The 18,973-nt window shown below is 43.0% G+C and overlaps 1 protein-coding gene and 1 pseudogene across 1 annotated transcript in view; both read right to left on the bottom strand.

Moving 5' to 3' along the window:
* The window catches only part of itpr3 (inositol 1,4,5-trisphosphate receptor, type 3), a 307,422-nt gene that overhangs the window by 283,051 nt on the left and 5,398 nt on the right, over window positions 1-18,973 (bottom strand). The window contains exon 2 of the mRNA XM_088320630.1: window positions 2,708-2,778. Within this exon, the coding sequence (XP_088176756.1) occupies window positions 2,708-2,778 (71 nt within the window). The remainder of the gene's footprint in view (window positions 1-2,707; window positions 2,779-18,973) is intronic.
* On the bottom strand, window positions 10,764-10,853 carry LOC148349880 (U2 spliceosomal RNA; annotated as a pseudogene).

The raw sequence follows: 18,973 nt of genomic DNA, 5'->3' as shown, positions 1-18,973 counted from the left end.
CGTCCCAGCTAACGACCTATTTTTTAACCCCGACAACGTTCTGATCTCCTGTCCTGGCTAACAACCTGTTTTTTTTCGTCTAACCACGCTATGATCTACCGCTCCCGAAGATCCACTTCCGCATTCAGAACACGCTCCGATCCCATGAGCGGCTTGCTTCCCGCGTCCATCAAGCACCGGATCGCTGGCGCTGACTTTCCTCTATATTTCAATAAACTTGTGAGTAACATTACGCATCTGCATCCTCCTTCTGTTCTGTTCCTGACATTTCTTATATTACTTTGTTTTTTTTCAGCTTTTTACTTCTTTTCTAGCATTTTTTTTCTTCCTTTTTCTCACTTTTCATTTTTATTTTGTTTTTCTTCTTTTGTTTTTCTTTTTTTCCATTTCCAGTTTTCTTTGGGTGGGCAGAATGTGTCCTTGACTGGGCACTACATTTGCTTGTTATCGTTCCTCGAGAGTTTAAAGAAACTTCATTGACACGAATTTGACGTCGATGATAATTATGGTGAGCATTTTTGATCGACGAATTCCACTTATGTTTAATTCGCATTTATAAATTGTGAACTTGGTCTGTTAGAGCGCATACGTCCGAAAAAGAGCAGCTCACAGTTTACCTAATTGCCATCACGAAAAATAAAAAAAGAATAAACCGCACCCTATTTAACACAGCAGTGTTTAAAATGTAGCAAAGAAGTAGTCCGTACTTGTGTTTAAAATAACAACCGAATTAATACAGGGAGTGCAGAATTATTAGGCAAGTTGTATTTTTGAGGATTAATTTTATTATTGAACAACAACCATGTTCTTAATGAACCCAAAAGTCTCATTAATATCAAAGCTGAATATTTTGGAAGTTGGAGTGGGGCTTTTTTAGTTTTAGCTATTTTAGGAGGATATCTGTGTGTGCAGGTGACTATTACTGTGCATAATTATTAGGCAACTTAACAAAAAACAAATGTATACCCATTTCAATTATTTATTTTCATCAGGGAAACCAATATAACAGCTCAACATTCACAAATATACATTTCTGACATTCAAAAACAAAACAAAAACAAATCAGTGACCAATATAGCCACCTTTCTTTGCAAGGACACTCAAAAGCCTGCCATCCATGGATTCTGTCAGTGCTTTGATCTGTTCACGATCAACATTGCGTGCAGCAGCAACCACAGCCTCCCAGACACTGTTCAGAGAGGTGTACTGTTTTCCCTCCTTGTAAATCTCACATTTGATGAGGGACCACAGGTTCTCTATGGGGCTCAGATCAGGTGAACAAGGAGGCCATGTCATTAGTTTTTCTTCTTTTAGACCCTTTCTTGCCAGCCACGCTGTGGAGTACTTGGATGCGTGTGATGGAGCGTTGTCCTGCATGAAAATCATGTTTTTCTTGAAGGATGCGGACTTCTTCCTGTACCACTGCTTGAAGAAGGTGTCTTCCAGAAACTGGCAGTAGGACTGGGAGTTGAGCTTGAGTCCATCCTCAACCCGAAAAGGCCCCACAAGCTCATCTTTGATGATACCAGCCCATACCAGTACCCCACCTCCACCTTGCTGGCGTCTGAGGCGGACTGGAGCTCTCTGCCCTTTACCGATCCAGCCACGGGCCCATCCATCTGGCCCATCAAGACTCACTCTCATTTCATCAGTCCATAAAACCTTAGAAAAATCCGTCTTGAGATTTTTTTTGGCCCAGTCTTGACGTTTCAGCTTGTGTGTCTCGTTCAGTGGTGGTCGTTTTTCAGCCTTTCTTACCTTGGCCATGTCTCTGAGTATTGCACACCTTGTGCTTTTGGGCACTCCAGTGATGTTGCAGCTCTGAAATATGGCAAAACTGGTGGCAAGCGGCATCTTGGCAGCTGTACGCTTGACTTTTCTCAGTTCACGGGCAGTTATTTTGCGCCTTGGTTTTTCTACACGCTTCTTGCGACCCTGTTGACTATTTTGAATGTAACGCTTGATTGTTCGATGATCACGCTTCAGAAGCTTGGCAATTTTAAGAGTGCTGCATCCCTCTGCAAGATATCTCACTATTTTTGACTTTTCAGAGCCTGTCAAGTCCCTCTTCTGACCCATTTTGCCAAAGGAAAGGAAGTTGCCTAATAATTATGCACACCTGATATAGGGTGTTGATGTCATTAGACCACAGCCCTTCTCATTACAGAGATGCACATTACCTGATATGCTTAATTGGTAGTAGGCTTTCGAGCCTATACAGCTTGGGGTAAGACAACATGCATAAAGAGGATGAAGTGGTCAAAATACTCATTTGCCTAATAATTCTGCACTCCCTGTATAATGCGAGCGTGGTTCCCCAAAAATTTGCTTGGGATTATTTAAAAATCAATGCCGTAATTGTTTAAATGGATTGATCTTATTTGTGAAGGCAGAAAAAGCAAAAAAGACAAACAAATGATGAAAAAAAGGGAAAAAATAAAAAATAAAAAAGAGAGAAAAAGAGAAGCAAAAAGATGGGGGGGAAAAGAAACAAAAGATTAAAAGAGAAAGAAAAAAGAAATAAAAGAAAAAAAAAAGGTAATTTTGAATAACACAGCCTTTTGTCTATCCGCTGGTCATCCAGGAGGGGTGAGAATATTTTTGGGACTTTTAGTGTTACAAAAAAATAGTAAGAGTTTTGCCTCCTCATGCATGGTATTTGCACCCCCTTGAAACTCATGTCTGGCAATGGCTGTGCAATAAAGACCTCTGAACTTTTTAGGCGGGTTTTCCAGATCTCCTGCAGTTGGTTCCACCACACAGCGATCGTCCACCAAGCTGTGGGAGAACACATTCTATTTAAAAACACGCAGAAAAAACAGATACCTACATGCTGTGTTATTAAAACTAACAAATCAACAGCCCATCTTGCCACCATTGTTCTGTAAATGCAGCAAGGCAGGGGTGTTCAAATGGAATGTGGTGGGTGTGATGTTGATAGAGGCATAACGAGTCAGTTGGCGAAAATATTACTAATTTACTACAAAATTACTACGGAACTAAATATCAAATTTAGTGATTCAAAACAGAGACCTAATATATTATTTTGTTCCTTTTTTGATAAGAAAAAAGGCTTTAGAAACACCACAAAAATAAAACTACAGGAATACTATGATACAAAAATACTATTACAGAAATATTACAACAGAAAAAAATATAAAAATTCAACTACACTAGTAATTAAAAAATTCAAAATACCTCTTCATAAATACAACAAAAATACCACTACAGTAAAACTATAATATAAAAATACAGCTAACAGAAATACTACAATAGTACACCTACAGTAGTACTACCAAAAAAATACAGATATACGACAAAAATATCCTATGGAAATAACACAAAAAAACTGTAAAAAATGCACAAATACTACAGAATAGTACAAAATAAAAGGACAGTAATACTTGAAAAAATACTACAGAAATACCACAAAAATACAACTAAAGTAATACTACAAAAATACAGGCTGGTTACGCTCCCACCAAACTTTTTTTTTCTTCACATTAGCATGCGAAGGGTCATTACTGAGTTGTGTTGTGTTGTTCCCTTTAGAGTTTGTCTTATTTGCAGATCAATGGTGAAACTAATCCAGTCAGTTGGCTTTCCTTTGGGCATTCTATGTAGGAACGATAAATGGCCTTGGCTGTGGTACTTTAGTGTTAAATAACACAAAATACGTAATTTCTGCTAATTACAGTGGAACCTCGGTTCTCGACCATAATCCGTTCCAGAACCCTGTTTGAAAAACGAATTTTTCGATCACCGAAATCATTTTTCCCATTAAAAATAATGTAAATCTTTTTAATCCGTTCCGACACCCTGAATGTTTACCTTGAATGTTTAACGTAAACATAAAGCTAACCCAGGCTAATCGTACGTCCGCGTTATCGTAATCTTCCGTACGAAAGATTACGCTAACATGAACGTGTAAAAATAAAACAATCAGGTCGTTTACAAGTCATTTAGCACCCGGGTCTCTACAACAAGTTGTGAGCAGTTTATTGGAAAGGGGGCTCCGTTCCAACACCCTCAATGTTGGGGTCCGTTCCAACACCCTGAATGTTTACTGAATGTTCAACGTAAACTTAAAGCTAACCCGGGCTAATCGTAAGTTCGCGTCATCGTAATATTCCGTACGAAAGATTACGCTAACATGAACGTGTAAAAATAAAAAAATCAGGTAGTTTACAAGTTATTTAGCACCCGGGTCTCCACAACAAGCGGTGAGCGGTTCATTGGAAAGGGGGCTCCGTTCCAACACCCTGAAACTTTACTGAATGTTTAACGTAAACTTAAAGCTAACCCGGGCTAATCGTATGTTCGCGTTATCGTAATCTTCCGTACGAAAGATTACACTAACATGAACGTGTAAAAATAAAAAAAAGGATAAAGAAAATAATTATGAATAGGATTTCTTACCTTAGTGGTGGTCAGCAGAAGGCGCTCGCACACCTCCTCCATATTTTGCTATTATTTCTTTCTTAAATGCAATAGTTGTACGAACCACTTTTCTTTTTTCACCTCTTGCAACTTTGCTGCTTGCACTGACTTTCTTCGGAGGCATAATTAGGGGCTAAAATTCCTAAGACTTAAAAAGTGGTCGGCGGCGCCCTCTGTTGGCTGCGGCTGCATCGGCTCGCTACAACGGGTCAGGTGCAATCGACATTTCGTTCTGTGTACATTGTTACACAGAATGACAATACAAGGAAATTATTATTATATTATTATTAAAACACTTCGTACACCTATATTAAAAGCGAAAGCAAAACGAAGCACGTCCGCACGCGATAACAGTTGGTCACGAAAAGAGCGAGCTACACCCGTACGCCGCTCAGCATTGCACCCTAGCGTACGCACTCACGCATTACCGGCGTTCGAACTCAGATTTTTTGACCGAACAGCGAAGCAAGAATTTCTCGAAATTTTTGGCCGGACTCCGATTTGTTCGAACTGAGAGGCGTTCGAAAACAGAGGTTCCACTGTACATTGATTGACATTACACAAAAAGCAGATACATGCATAGAACATGTCATTACCTTCATTAAATAACACAAAATACATAATTTCTGCTGATAAGAGTGTTATATTGAGCAATCATTGAAATATCCTTGACACTTTTCCTGTGAAAAACAATTTTTTATGTGAGTCAAAGATGATCATTGTTCTTGATAAGAGAAGTTTTATATCCATTACATTTAAAAAATAAAATTTAAATCAATAAAATTGTAAATAGGGATATCTTAACACTTTGAATTACACGAGTCAAACAGGCGGTGTAACAGAGGGCTTGAATCCGGCCCGCGAGATGACACTGAGAGAAGTGCAAGAGAAAAATTAGCTGCAGTATTAAATATGTCCACTTGAGGTCACCCAAGCTAAGCACTAGCAGGCATTGGTTTTTCTTTTTTCTCTAATTTCCCTTGCGCTTTCTCTCTTTGTAGCTCGCTTTTTCACTCATTTTTCCTTTCCTTCTCTCTTTCTTTCTGTCTTTTTAAATTCTTTTTTTATTCTTACTTACAATAATTAGCGTGTCAATAACATAGTAACAACAGTGTAAGTAGTACAAGATAAGATTTTATTTTAGAAAAGTATATCGGTGCCCTTTGCACTAATGAGTAGCAAAAAGTAGCTCGATGCCTGAAAAAGGTTGGAGACCCCTAAATCATTCCATAATCAGATACGGATGCAAAAAAAAGGGACAGTGTGTATTATTTAGTCCTTCCTAGAGGTAAAAATGTAATACAATAAAAAGTATATTGATTTAAATAATTTGTAAGAATGTATAACCGTATATAGATGTGATTTTTTTTTTATCACTTTCTATTATCAAATTTATATTAATTTACATAACATATGCCTCTGTAGTTTTCATTTTCACTTGAGATTTTTAGCAGAATCTAGCGGTCAAATAATGCACACTGACCCTTTATTTTTTTCTACTGGGGTGGGGGGCCTCAAACTATCATCCGAAGGGCCGCAATGGGCACCTAGGCCGAGAGTTCGAGACCCTTGAGCTAAACATTCCCTGTACAATACTCTTTTTGTAGTAATTCTGTATTAGTATTTCTGTTCTTTTGAGAATTTCATTGGCTAACCAATGTGTCAATCATCATTTAATTTACCGTATTTTCCGCACTATATGGCGCACCGTGTTATAAGGCGCACCTTCAATGAATGATATATTTTAAAACTTTTGCCATACATAAGACGCACCCCGTTATAAGGCGCTATAAGTGCATGCTGGTTTAAGATCAGGTAATTGTGCAATTTTGTAATTGTAATCCTGTGCAGTCCTTCGAGACATTTTTGTGATTAAGGGCTATTTACGGTAAATAAATGTGACTTGACTTGACTACAGTAGAGAATGTAGTTACGTTATGCAACCTCTTGATGTTGCCACGCTAAAGGGAATGTCAACAAAACATTCAAAATGGTCAAACTTTATTGTTAACAAACAAGCTTTCCACATCTCCATTCACTCCCAAAATAAATAAAAAGCCGTTTTATTATTTTCTCTGAGGTAAAGCATTTTCGTGACACATCTTTAACATCTTTGAACAACATCAAGGCATATCATTTTACTTTTATTCCATTTAGTCAACACGCAAAAAAAAACCCGTCTGATACTGTTATTTTAAATTAAACGTTAGTGCAATCGCAATAAAGTGACACTCGTAATGTGCAAAAACAACAAGTGCAAAACAATAACAATAAAGCAATAACATAATAACTGTAAAATGTAAAACGTAAACACACAAAAGAAAAACAAAGATCACTCTATAAGCTCCTCATCGACGAATCCCTCGAATTCTTCTTCTGCAGTGTTCGAATTGACCATCTCAGTGAATGGGCCATCCAACACGTCCGGCTCCGTTTCATCAAGGTCGTCATTAATTGAGTCAGTGTCGCTGATGTTGTCTGACTGTTCGGGGACAATTCCCGTCTTCTTGAAAGCTCGGACCACAGTTGAGACTGATATATCAGCCCATGCATTTACGATCCACTGACAGATGGTGGCGTATGTCGCCCGGCGCTGTCTCCCCGCACGTATGAAAGAGAATCGTTGTTTAATATTTCCCAGTATGCACAGCGCGAAAAATGGAGTCGGCGGCTGTTTCTCGTAGTTGCGAGACCTTGCGAATTTAATATTGAGCCATATATAAGGCGCACTGTGTTATAAGGCGCATGGTCAGCTTTTGAAAAAATTTTAGACTTTTAGGTGCGCCTTATAGTGCGGAAAAAACGGTAGTTACTAGTGGCTAAAATTATTCGAAGCTAAAGGAGGCGTTGTCCGTTTTATCAAAACAGGCCCTTATAGGCTAATAAGGGCTGTGGACCATGAAAAAAAACCCTCTACTGGCCGAGAAGTGTCAATCGAAGGGTGAGAGTTTAACGGCCAAATTGGAAATCATTTTATGAGTCTCTTTATTTGTAAATGGGAATGATGTGGCAAAACGAACAGATTACAACAAGAAAGGAGAAAGAGTTTGAGACCCTTGAGCTAAACATTCCCTGTTCATTCCTCTTTTTGTAGTACTTCTGTAGTAGTATTTCTGTTTTATAGTACCACTGTAGTAGTGTGTCTTTGGTATTTAATTATTGTTTTTAAAATGAATAGTAATAATCCATGGAACCTGTTTTCAAGAACTAAATTTTATTTTGTTTTTGTAATATTTTGTAGTTTTTTTCGTAGTCAGTTACTGGAGAAGACAACAAAGAGCCAATGGCAGTCGTGTCAAACTCATTCAAGCTGGGGGCCATATGCTCGCAAAAAATACCATGAGGGCCAGACTGGTACATTGAAGAGAAAGAGAGAAAGAAAGAAATAGAGAGAGAAAAAGAGAGAAAGAGAGAGAAGAGAAGATAGGGATAAAACACAGGGAGACAGAAAGAGAGAGAGAATGAAATACAGTGGGACCTCGCTACTTCGCGGTTTGACGTTCGCGGCTTCAGAGCTTCGCAGTCTGTAATGTCTAATTTTTTTTTTTTTTAATTTTTTTTTTTTTTGAAGGGGCGTCGCTACTTTGCAGATTTTCACTTCTTGCAGGAATCCCCCTCAGCCGATGACCCTAGCTCGGCGCGCCGTTCTCGTTTCCCGGCGCGCGGTTTTGGTGCGGCTTCCGCTTCACCCCCCCCTAACCCCACAGGTCCCGCCTACTCCTTTCCCCCGCGGCCGCCTGTCCGTCGGCCGGAGCCATCGACGGCCGTGTAGCGCCATGTAGAGCCATCGCGGCCCGAGCGGGAGACACCGGGCGCCGGTGTTGTGCCCAAATCCGACTCCCGTACAAAATCCTCCCCCCCTCGCGTGAACGCGTATTCTGCTGCGCTTACGACAGGCCTAACCCTAACCCGACCCGCTCGGCTTGTCGCGGTGTCGTGCGTATCGCGCTCGAAAGTACCCGCGCCGCGGGTTAGGGGCTCGCTCGCAACCCTAATAAGGATAAGCGGTGCAGATAATGAGATGAGATTTTATTTTTTATGTATTTATTTTTTTGAAGGGGCGTCGCTACTTTGCAGAATTTCACTTTTTGCGGGTGGTTTTGGTCCCCATTAACCGCGATAACCGAGGTCTTACTGTACAGAGAGAAAAAGAGAGAGCACAATAAAGACAGAAAAGGGACAAAGAAGAGACGAATAGAGAGGGATTTGGAGAGAGAAAAAGAATAAGAAAAAAGTGAGAAAGAGAGAAAGAAAAAAAAGAGTGTGCAAAAAAACAAAGAAAAAAGAATAGAGAGAGAGAGAAACAAATACAGAAGAGAGAGAGAGAGAGATGGAGAGAGAAAGAGAGAGTGAGAAATCCAGGAGATGGAGATAAAGGAGGAGAGAGAGACATAGGAGAAGAGAGAGAGATATACCGAATATAGAGAGATAAGGGGAGAGAGAGAAATAATTAGAGGAGAGAGAGAGAGAGAGAGAGAGGGAGGGAGAGAGAGAGAGGGAGAGAGAGAGAGAAAGTAGGAAAGAGAAAAATAAAAACACATATTTGAAATTGCAGATCATTTTTCTCGTGCCCTTCTCTCTGTGTCACAAGAGCCAGATTAAAACCGTTGGCTGGTCTGATTTGACAACATTGACCTATGGGGACAAAGCTGGCACAAAAAATACTACTTTTTTTCATCAATAGTACTTAATTTACTATTAAATACATTGGCATTATACCGTCCCTGCATTCAAGCTTGAAGTCGTCTATCCTATCTTAAACGGCTTCATGGCTAAGATAAAAAGATTCTAGAAGGGAAAAAAAGTACAGAATAAAACACACACCCAAGACAAACATGCAAAAACAGATGCGCATTTATAATAAGCGTTCACAAGAGCAGGATGTGGCTAAGTCACGGGTACGTCTAATGGGCACATTTTTGCATTTGACTAACATTGGTCTCCAACCTTTTTGAAGCTGAGAGCAACTTCAAGGGCACGGAGTAACACAAAGGGCACCTTAATAACGCACTACTGGAACACGATTTTTAATTTAGTAATTACATTTTCTATCTTAATGGCATTTTACGTGATAACGTATTTTTAATCATTAAATCAACGGAGCTACATCCCGGTTGTATCCGGCAACTCTGTATCTCGACAATCCGTCAAACAACGGATCAAAGATTCACGTCTTGTCATTCCTTCCTTCCAATAAAAAACAAGAAACGAGTGCAAGTGATCTCAGTTTTCATTCCGTCCCGCCTGACAGAACAATCGGACCACATCATGAGATCAGCGCACGTTTCTCCGAAGGAAGAACCAAGTAACTCGGAGCCTCCTTCCGCTCTACAACGGCTACAATGGACCGAGAGTGCCGTACAAAAATCTGCAAGTGACGTCGCCACGCTTCTTCAACAAGTCTAACAGCAACGAGGTCTTCTGCAACAGCAACAACACCTCTTACTACAGAACCACCAGCAAGTAGCGAGCCTGTCTGAGCAGCTGTCAAAATTACTGAAATCACCATTTCCGCATTCCGTCAACCCGTCTCCGAGCCCACAAACAACCACGCCGAGTCTTCCTTTGCCTACCTCGCATGTCTCCGAAGCAGCAGAACCCCATGTGGGCGCACTCGAAAAGTTTTGCGGCGACCCTACCCAAGTCCGTGCCTTCCTTGTAAACTGTCGACTCATTTTTGATCTCCAACCCCGAAACTTTCGATCCGAGGGAACCAAGGTAGCGTTCGTCATTAACCACATGACTGGGAGAGCTCGGCTTTGGGGAACCGCTGAGTTTGAACGAGGATCGGTAGCATGTTCCTCGTTCGCACTATTCTCCTGAGAGATCCTGAAAGTATTCAATACTGGGTCTGCCTCCTCGTCTGACGCATCCCGCTCCCTGCTTAACATTCGCCAAGAAAAACATTCGGTCGCCGATTACCCCATTGACTTCAGAACACTCGCTAGCCAGAGTAATTGGAATGAGGAAGCGTTAGGGGGGGGGATTTTTTAAGGGTTAGTGTTCTGTCTTCTTTATTCATTATCCATTATCCGTTATCGGTCAGTTCATAATACGCTGCAAAGCCTGGGGGCCGGGACTCTTACTCTCAGCCAAAAGGCCAAGCTAAGGTCCTAGCCTTAAAGCCTTGCTGCGATGGCCACATGCCAAGTCAGTGGGGGGGTTTTTTAAGGGTTATTGATCTATCTTCGTTATTCATTATCCATTATCCGTTATTGGTCAGTTCATAATACGCTACAAAGCCTAGGAGCCGGGACACTTACTCTCAGCCAAAAGGCCAAGCTAAGGTCCTAGCTTAAAGCTTTGCTGCGATCATTGCGAATGCACCGTTCCCGGAGGTACTGCAATACCGGGCCGATGCGTGGAGTGGACAGATCAAGCTCTTATTCCATCTCCGGAATGCAAAAATCAAAGGACGCTTATCTCCACAGTTTGGCCGATTACTTGAAGGACGAATTGGTGTCCCATACTCCGCCTTCTACCCTCGACGAAGCCATTGCACTGACGGCGCAAATTGACCGTCGGGTCCAAACACAGCGACAGGAGAGGGGAAGAACAATACGACTCCCGACGAATTCGCCCAAAGAGCCAAGTGGGTTCCGAACGCCCCGATCCCCGATGACAGTTACTCACGAAGCCATGGAGATTAATCGGGCAGCGCTATTGGCCAAAGAGCGCCGGCGGCGGGTTTCTGAGAGACTTTGTCTTTATTGCGGCGGCAAGGGGCATCGAATCTCAACGTGTCCGTTAAAAGGGGGGGCTCGTCGGAGAACGGAGGCGTCCGATTGAGTTCTGCCCTTATCCCGTCCTCCGAAACCTCTCGACCTTCCCTCGAGGTGCATCTCTTGATTGCTGGTTCCCCACAGAGACTTTCCGCGCTAGTGGATTCCGGGGCCGAAGCTAACATTTTGGACCTCTCCCTCGCCCACAAACTCAAGTTTCCATTAAATTCCCTCGCTACTCCTATCACCGCCCGAGCACTAGATGGCCGTCTTCTGGGCACAGTTACCCATGTTACCGAACCAATGGAGATGAGACTTTCTGGCAATCATAGAGAGCAAATTCGGTTCCACCTGCTCCCATTCCCCGGCCAGCCACTCGTTTTGGGCCATCCATGGCTGGTACGGCACAACCCTCATTTTGATTGGCATTCGAGGACTGTCATGGAATGGGGCGTCGAGTGCCATCAAACCTGTCTACGTTCTGTATATCACCCCGACCGACCCGCGGCTTCCAAGTCTCCTCCTGACGTGTCCAAGGTCCCTGCCTGCTATCACCACCTACGGGAAGTCTTCAGCAAAGCCAAGGCTACTTCCCTTCCTCCTCATCGCCACTATGACTGTGCTATCGACCTTCTGCCTGGCTCTACTCCCCCGCGGGGTCGTCTCTATTCCCTTTCTGTACCCGAAAGACAGTCCATGGAGGAATACATCTCAGAGGCCTTGGCAGCCGGAATTATTCGGCCATCCTCTTCCCCGGCTGGAGCTGTTTTTTTCTTTGTTGGCAAGAAAGATGGTTCCTTACGACCGTGCATTGACTACAGGGGCCTTAATGGTATAACAGTTAAGAATCGCTACCCTTTACCACTGCTCGCCTCTGCCTTTGAACTGCTGCAAGGGGCCACAGTGTTCACTAAACTGGACCTCAGAAACGCTTATCATCTGGTCCGTATCAGGGAGGGAGATGAATGGAAAACGACTTTTAACACTCCCACAGGGAACTATGAATATTTAGTCATGCCTTTTGGTCTAACAAACGCCCCCGCCGTCTTCCAGTCCCTTATCAATGACGTGCTGCGTGATGTACTCAACATGTTTGTGTTTGTCTATCTGGATGACATTCTGATTTTCTCTAAATCCCTGGAGGAACACACGCAGCACGTCCAACTTGTCCTTCGACGACTCCTAGAGAACTCCCTCTTCGTTAAGGCTGCGAAGTGTGAGTTCCACGCCCAAACCGTGTCATTCCTGGGGTATATCATCGCGGAGGGGAGATTGGAGATGGATCCTGCGAAAGTCACCTTCTGGCCTGTCCCCACGGATCGCAAGAAGCTCCAGCAGTTCCTGGGTTTCGCCAATTTTTACCGACGATTTATTCGGAACTATAGCATGGTAGCGGGTCCCCTGACGGCTCTCACTAGCCCCAAGGAAACTCTCAGATGGTCTCCTGCGGCCGACAAAGCATTCTCTGCCCTCAAGGCTCAATTTTCGACGGCGCCCATCCTCGAAGTACCTGACCCGGGGCGTCAGCTAGTTGTTGAAGTGGATGCCTCGGACGTTGGTGTTGGGGCTGTTCTCTCCCAAAGGTCAGCCGAGGATCAAAAGATGCACCCCTGTGCATTCTTTTCATGTCGTTTAACCCCCGCCGAACGCAATTATGACGTGGGGGATCATGAGCTGCTAGCAATAAAATTGGCCCTTGAGGAATGGCGCCACTGGCTGGAAGGGGTGCCAGTTCTGTTCCTAGTTTGGACTGACCACAAGAATCTTGAATCCATCCGTTCTGCTAAACGTTTGAACCCGAGACAATCCCGCTGGTCACTCTTCTTCACCCGTTTCAACTTCACCCTTTCATACCACCCCGGGTCCCGCAATGTCAAGCCAGATGCCCTCTCTCGACAGTTTCAAAAGGAGGACAATCATTCCCAGGGTCCAGCAGCCATCCTTCCTGAGTCCCGGTTACTGGCCACTCTCACCTGGGACATCGAGGACCGCGTCAGGGAGGCCCTCCAAGACCAAGCAGGCCCTAGTACTTGTCCAGAGGGGCGGCTATTTGTCCCGGAAGCCCTACGGTCGGAGGTCCTTCAATGGGGGCACGACTCTCGCCTCTCCTGTCACCCGGGTGCTACCTGCACCAGCAACTTCCTGGCCCGACGTTTCTGGTGGCCCTCATTGGCTAAGGACGTCCAGGAGTACGTCAGGGCTTGCCAAACCTGTGCCCGGCAGAAGACTTTGAATCGGCCCCCTGCCGGATTGCTTCAACCTTTACCAGTCCCCAGCCGTCCTTGGTCCCACATCTCCTTGGACTTCGTTACTGGGCTGCCTGCCTCGGAAGGAATGACAAACATTTTGACGATTGTGGACCAGTTCAGCAAAATGGTCCACTTTGTGGCCTTGCCCAAACTTCCGTCCGCCAAGGAGACGGCGCAGGTGGTCCAGCTGCATGTCTTCTGCCTACATGGAATCCCAAAAGACATTGTTTCAGACCGAGGTCCTCAGTTTGCCTCGGGATTTTGGAAAGAGTTCTGCCGTCTCCTGGGGGCCTCGGTCAGTCTCTCGTCCGGGGTTCCATCCGCAATCTAATGGACGGTCTGAACGCCTCAATCAGGAACTGGAGACGGCTCTCCGCTGCCTGGTTTCTCGTGAGACTCTTTCCTGGGCTCAACAGCTGGTATGGTTGGAATACACCCACAACTCCCTTGTCTGCTCCTCCACTGGCATGTCTCCCTTCCAGTGCATCTATGGCTACCAGCCACCCTTGTTCCCCAACCAAGAGGAAGAGGTTTCCTGTCCGTCGGCAGTCCGCCTGCGCCTGCCCAGCACCATGAGGGTTCACCCGACGTTTCATGTTTCCCGCATTAAGCCTGTCCGCCAGAGCCCTCTGGTCCCTGAAGTCCCTCTTCCCCCAGCCCCTCGCTTCCTGGATGGTGACCCTATCTACACCGTGCGACGTCTGCTCCGCTCTCGTCGTAGAGGACGTGGTCTCCAATATCTCGTGGACTGGGAGGGATATGGCCCGGAGGAACGATCCTGGATCCCCACCCGGCAGATCCTGGATCGCTCGCTCATCTCCGAGTTCCACCGCCAGTATCCAGATCAACCTGCTCCTCGCCGAGGTCGTCCTAGGGGTGTACGGCCAATGAGTACATCTCCGCCGGGTCCATCATCGACTACGCTGCCTGAAGACGACGATGGAGCATCGGTCCGCTCAGAGGAGTTCTAACTGGCCAGCCTGTCGGATGATGTTCCTGCATGTCGGATTATACTTTTGCCTGTTGGATTATACTCTTGCCTGTCGGATTATTTTTTTTTCCTTTTTTCTGGGGACTTCTGGAGCCGTCCCTTGAGGGCGGGGTTCTGTCACAATCACCCGGTCGGGAACACCTGTGTTCAGGATTTGGCGCTAACAGCCAGGACAGCTGATTAGCCCACCCTGTACATTTAAATCCCCAGCTTCCGGTAACACTTTGTCCGATTGTACTATGCAATCTGTTGCCATCTGCTCAGAAAGCCCGTACCTCCGACTCTTTGCCTGCCTCCTGTTTTTCTACCTGATCTCCGTTGCCGACCCATTTCCGAATTTGCCTACGACCTGCCCTGCCCGCCTGACTCCTGATCTCTTTTCCGAACACAACGACGCCCTTCTTCTCCAGCCCCAACCAACAACACGACGACTACGCCTGTCCACGACCATTCCCGCCAAGCCTTCACCCGCCTGTCAAGTCTCGACAATCCGTCAAACAACGGATCGAAGATTCACGTCTTGTTATTCCTTCCTTCCAATAGCAAGTGATCTCAGTTTTCCTTCCGTCCCGCCTGACACATTTTGCAGAAAATCTCATTTAATTTCAAGTCACTATCAGTTTCATTTGTCTGAACTCTGTACCATGTTTGTACAAATGATAGATTATGTGAGATTTAACAAAAACAAACTACTTGTAAAATAAATCTCACATTTCAACTAATAACTACATTTGCAACCATTAAAAAAAACATTATATCTGTTAAACTATGTAACACATTTGTTAGAGTGTTTAAAGAAGGACAACGGAGAAAATTGAGAAGATAGCGCTGCCATTATTTTCATCTTTAAGTAGGGTGTTGACAATATTCAACATTGCTTTTTAAGAACCTCCCATATTAAAATGCCTTTCTTCTTTATCAAAATATGTGCAGCTCTAAAAGAGGCTCTGGTTGCTTTTTTGGTGTTTTTCACCAGCAGAAAAAGACTGTTCACCCAAAGTTGCACTAAACTTGCGGGGCTTTTCTGTTTCATGGTGCGCTGCTGGGCAGGTGATTACGGTAGTGTGACAAGTGCTGAAATGGCTCCATGTTGTGCCGCTTTGCCTCGGCCACAGTCATTCCGCAAATGAGACACAGTTTTCTTTCCCGTTAATAAAAAATATTTTTTCCTCCCATTTACTTCAAAAAGTATACAGCTTCTTCCTTTTCCCGGCATGTTTATGTGTGTAAATATCTATTTTAACTCTTTTGCGACGCTCAAGATCAGGTCTGCAAGTGTCATGCACACTCACCTCTGCCTCGTGTTACATCAGTGTTTTCATATTATCGGACTCTGCAATTTAGATTTTGTTTTTGTTTTTAATTTACATCACTGCAAATGCAATTAAAAAAAGTTGCAACACAGTTTAATCACAATTTAGACATTGATTGTTCACGATTAGGTCTATTTTTGGAACAGGCCCGCAGGCACGCGTGTCCGCGGGCCACAGGTTAGAAACCCCTGCTCTAAAGCAACTCATTTAAGCCGGGGGCCATATTTCAGCAAAACAAATCTACAGGGTCTGAACTAGGCACAGGGTGAAAATTAAAGAGCAAAAAAGCAGCAACAAGGGAGAGGGGAAAAGTGAGAGAAAAAAACACAAGAAAGAGAGGGGGAAAAAAAGAAAGTGAGAAAGAGAGAAGGTGAGAAAAAAAGAAAGCGTGAGAGAATAAAAAAGAGAAGGGGGAAAGAGAGAGATAAATGCATAAAAGGGAATGAAATAGAGAGAGGGTGAGAGCGAAAGAGAAAAAAAGAGCAAAGATAGAAACAAAGAAAGACATTCAAAGACAGAGCAATAAAAAGAAAGTGATAGAAAGAAGGACAGTCATAAAACAAAGAAAGAGAAAGGAAGTGCAAAAGAAAGAAAGAAAACAGAGAAAGAGAGGAAGAAAAACAAATAGAAAAAGGGAAAAAAGAAATATGGTGAGAATGAAAGAGCAAGATAAGAAGAGAGAAAAAGAAAGATGGAACGAGATTGTGACAAACAGATAAAATGAAAGTGAAAGAAAGAGAGAGAGAAGGAAAGAAAAAAAAAGAGAGGAAAAAAAGAAGGGAGAGAAATCCAACTTTGGGAGTGGATTCTGGCTTTGTCAATATCAAGCGGACATATTTCAAACTGCAGCTGATTGGTCTCTTGTGCTTCTCAGCGTGTTGTCTTGTGGGCCTTATTTGAGCAATCTGTCTCTTGAAGGTTTGACTTGTTCAACTGGACCAGACAAACTTGAGATTGAGTTTTACATTAAGTAAAAGATGTTTGCGGTCATTCTCGGCATTCTGGGTATCATCAGTTGTGCCGTTAAACTTTCCAAAGGCGTGAACATTCCGGTTGGCCTCTACCTTCTAAAACAATATTTGACATGCAAATTCGTATATGTACATATGGGTGGGACAAGATCACTTGGCACTAGTTGTCACAGGATTAAATACAGGGAGATCTTGCGTATTACATTCTATCCTTACACAGGGTTCGGAAACCTTTTTATAGGCTGATTCAATCACTTTTTTAGGGACTTTCTAGACAGTTTTCCAATTTTTCAAGAACCAACAAAAGAATATTTGATTGCGAATCGTTTCTTAAGGGCCTCCAACCTTTTCAAGCGTCAAGCAACGTTTTGTTACTAATTAGCTAGCGCAAAGGGCACCCAGTTTTATATGCATTTCTAATACGGCACTTAGCTAGTTGGCTTGCTAAAGAGCTAATAAGGTAGCTTGAGAATTAGCTATGGTCTGCATTTATATATGGTCAGCTTTTATATAGACCTCCCAAAGTGCTTTACAATGTGCTTCACACTTTTCCCTCTTACACACTAACTAACCGATAGCAGTGTCAGCCATGCAAGGCAACTACCTGCTATTGGGGGCATTAGGGATTCGGTGTCTTGCCCAAGGACACTTCGACATATATCACAGAGGAGTCGGGAATCGAACCTGCGACCTCTTGATCCCAAGACGATCGCTCTGCCTCCTGAGCTAATGCCGCTAATGCTAGACAAGTTGACAGGTAAAAAACTATAAGGGAGCTAGATAGCTAGCTAAAAAAGTAAAAAGCCATCTAAGGAGCCATATAGAAAGCTAAAAACTAGATAGATAGCTAGAAAGGGGGCCAAAATGTAGCTTCACAACTAGCAAAAAGGTCAAATATTATTATATAGCGTGCCAAAAAAAAATCTAAAAAAACTCGCTAGATAGCTTGCTAAATAGCTAAATTGGTGGGAAGATAGCTAGCGATACAGTTAAAAACAGCCAGAAAGCATATTGCATATTTTTTGCTCATGTGCTTCTTAAAACCAACGTATTGGAATTTAGTTTGTGATATTTCATGTAAAAATAAAATCAATAAAAAGTAGAATGCTTGCTTAATAGCTAAAAATGTAGCTTGATAGTTAGCTCAAAACTTAAACGGGTAAAAAACTAAAAGGGAACTAAATAGCTAGCTGGAAGAGTAATAAGTCATCTGAATAGCTAGATAAAAAGCTACAAACTACATAACTAGCTAGAAAGGAGCAAACATTTAGCTTGATAGCAAAAAAAAGGTCAAATGTTAGCAAGCTAACATTCAAAACATTTTTAAAAAGCTAGCTAGATATCTTGTTAATTAGCTAAAAAGGTACCTTGATAGTGAGCTAGAAAGGTAAACTGGAAACAAAACTATAAGGGAGGTAGATAGCTATCTAAAAGTGTTAAAATCCAACCAAATAGCCAGATAGAAAGCTAAAGAGAAGCTAAATATCTAGCTAGAAAGGAGGACAAAATTTAGCTTGATGACTAGCAAAAAACGGTAAAATGTTAGCCAGCTAACCTGCAAAAACGTAAAAAGCTAGCTAGATAGCTTGCTAAATAGCTAAAAAGGTAGGAAGACAGCTAGCTACAAAGCTAAAAAGGTAGCCAGATACTTAGCTAAAAAACTGCAATTCTTTTTTACTCATTCGCTTAATAGAACCCAAAAATTGGAATTTAGCTTGTTGTATTTCCTGTAAAAAGATAAACGATGACTAAATACATAGAATAGTAGCTTAAGAGTTAGCTAGAAAGGTAAAAAGGTGAAAAAAAACTGAAAGGGAGCTAGACATCTAGCTTAAAGAGTAAAAAGCCATTTAAATTGACAGATAGTTAGCTCAAAACTAAAACTAAAAGGGAGCCAATAGCTAGATGGTTGGTTGGTTGATTGGGTGCTTGGTTCCCTGAACAACTAGAGGTCGTAGAGACACCATTTCCTGTGGTGTGTCTTGGGCAAGTACAGCCTGGTAGCACCCATCCCTCTCCAAGCCAAGTAAAAGCCCTCTAAATTGCCAGAGAGTTAAAAACTAGTTAACGAGCTTGAATGGAGGCCAAAACCCTAACCTTGACACCAAAAGCATATATGTTATCTTACATGGCAACTTAAAATAGAAATAAAATAGATATGTGCATGTCTCAGAATTATCAGTAATGAGGTAACAGTTTAACCTCTTACTGTTTGTCACGATTGGTCAATTGCCCTCACCTGCGCTCACTCTTTCAGCCCTAGCTTCCACTCATTCCCTAATAAGCC

Source organism: Urocampus carinirostris, chromosome 17 (genome assembly GCF_059441175.1).
Source record: "Urocampus carinirostris isolate Australia breed hairy pipefish chromosome 17, RoL_Ucar_1.0, whole genome shotgun sequence".
In the NCBI taxonomy this organism is placed as follows: domain Eukaryota; kingdom Metazoa; phylum Chordata; class Actinopteri; order Syngnathiformes; family Syngnathidae; genus Urocampus; species Urocampus carinirostris.
This window is presented reverse-complemented; position numbering and strand designations above follow the sequence as displayed.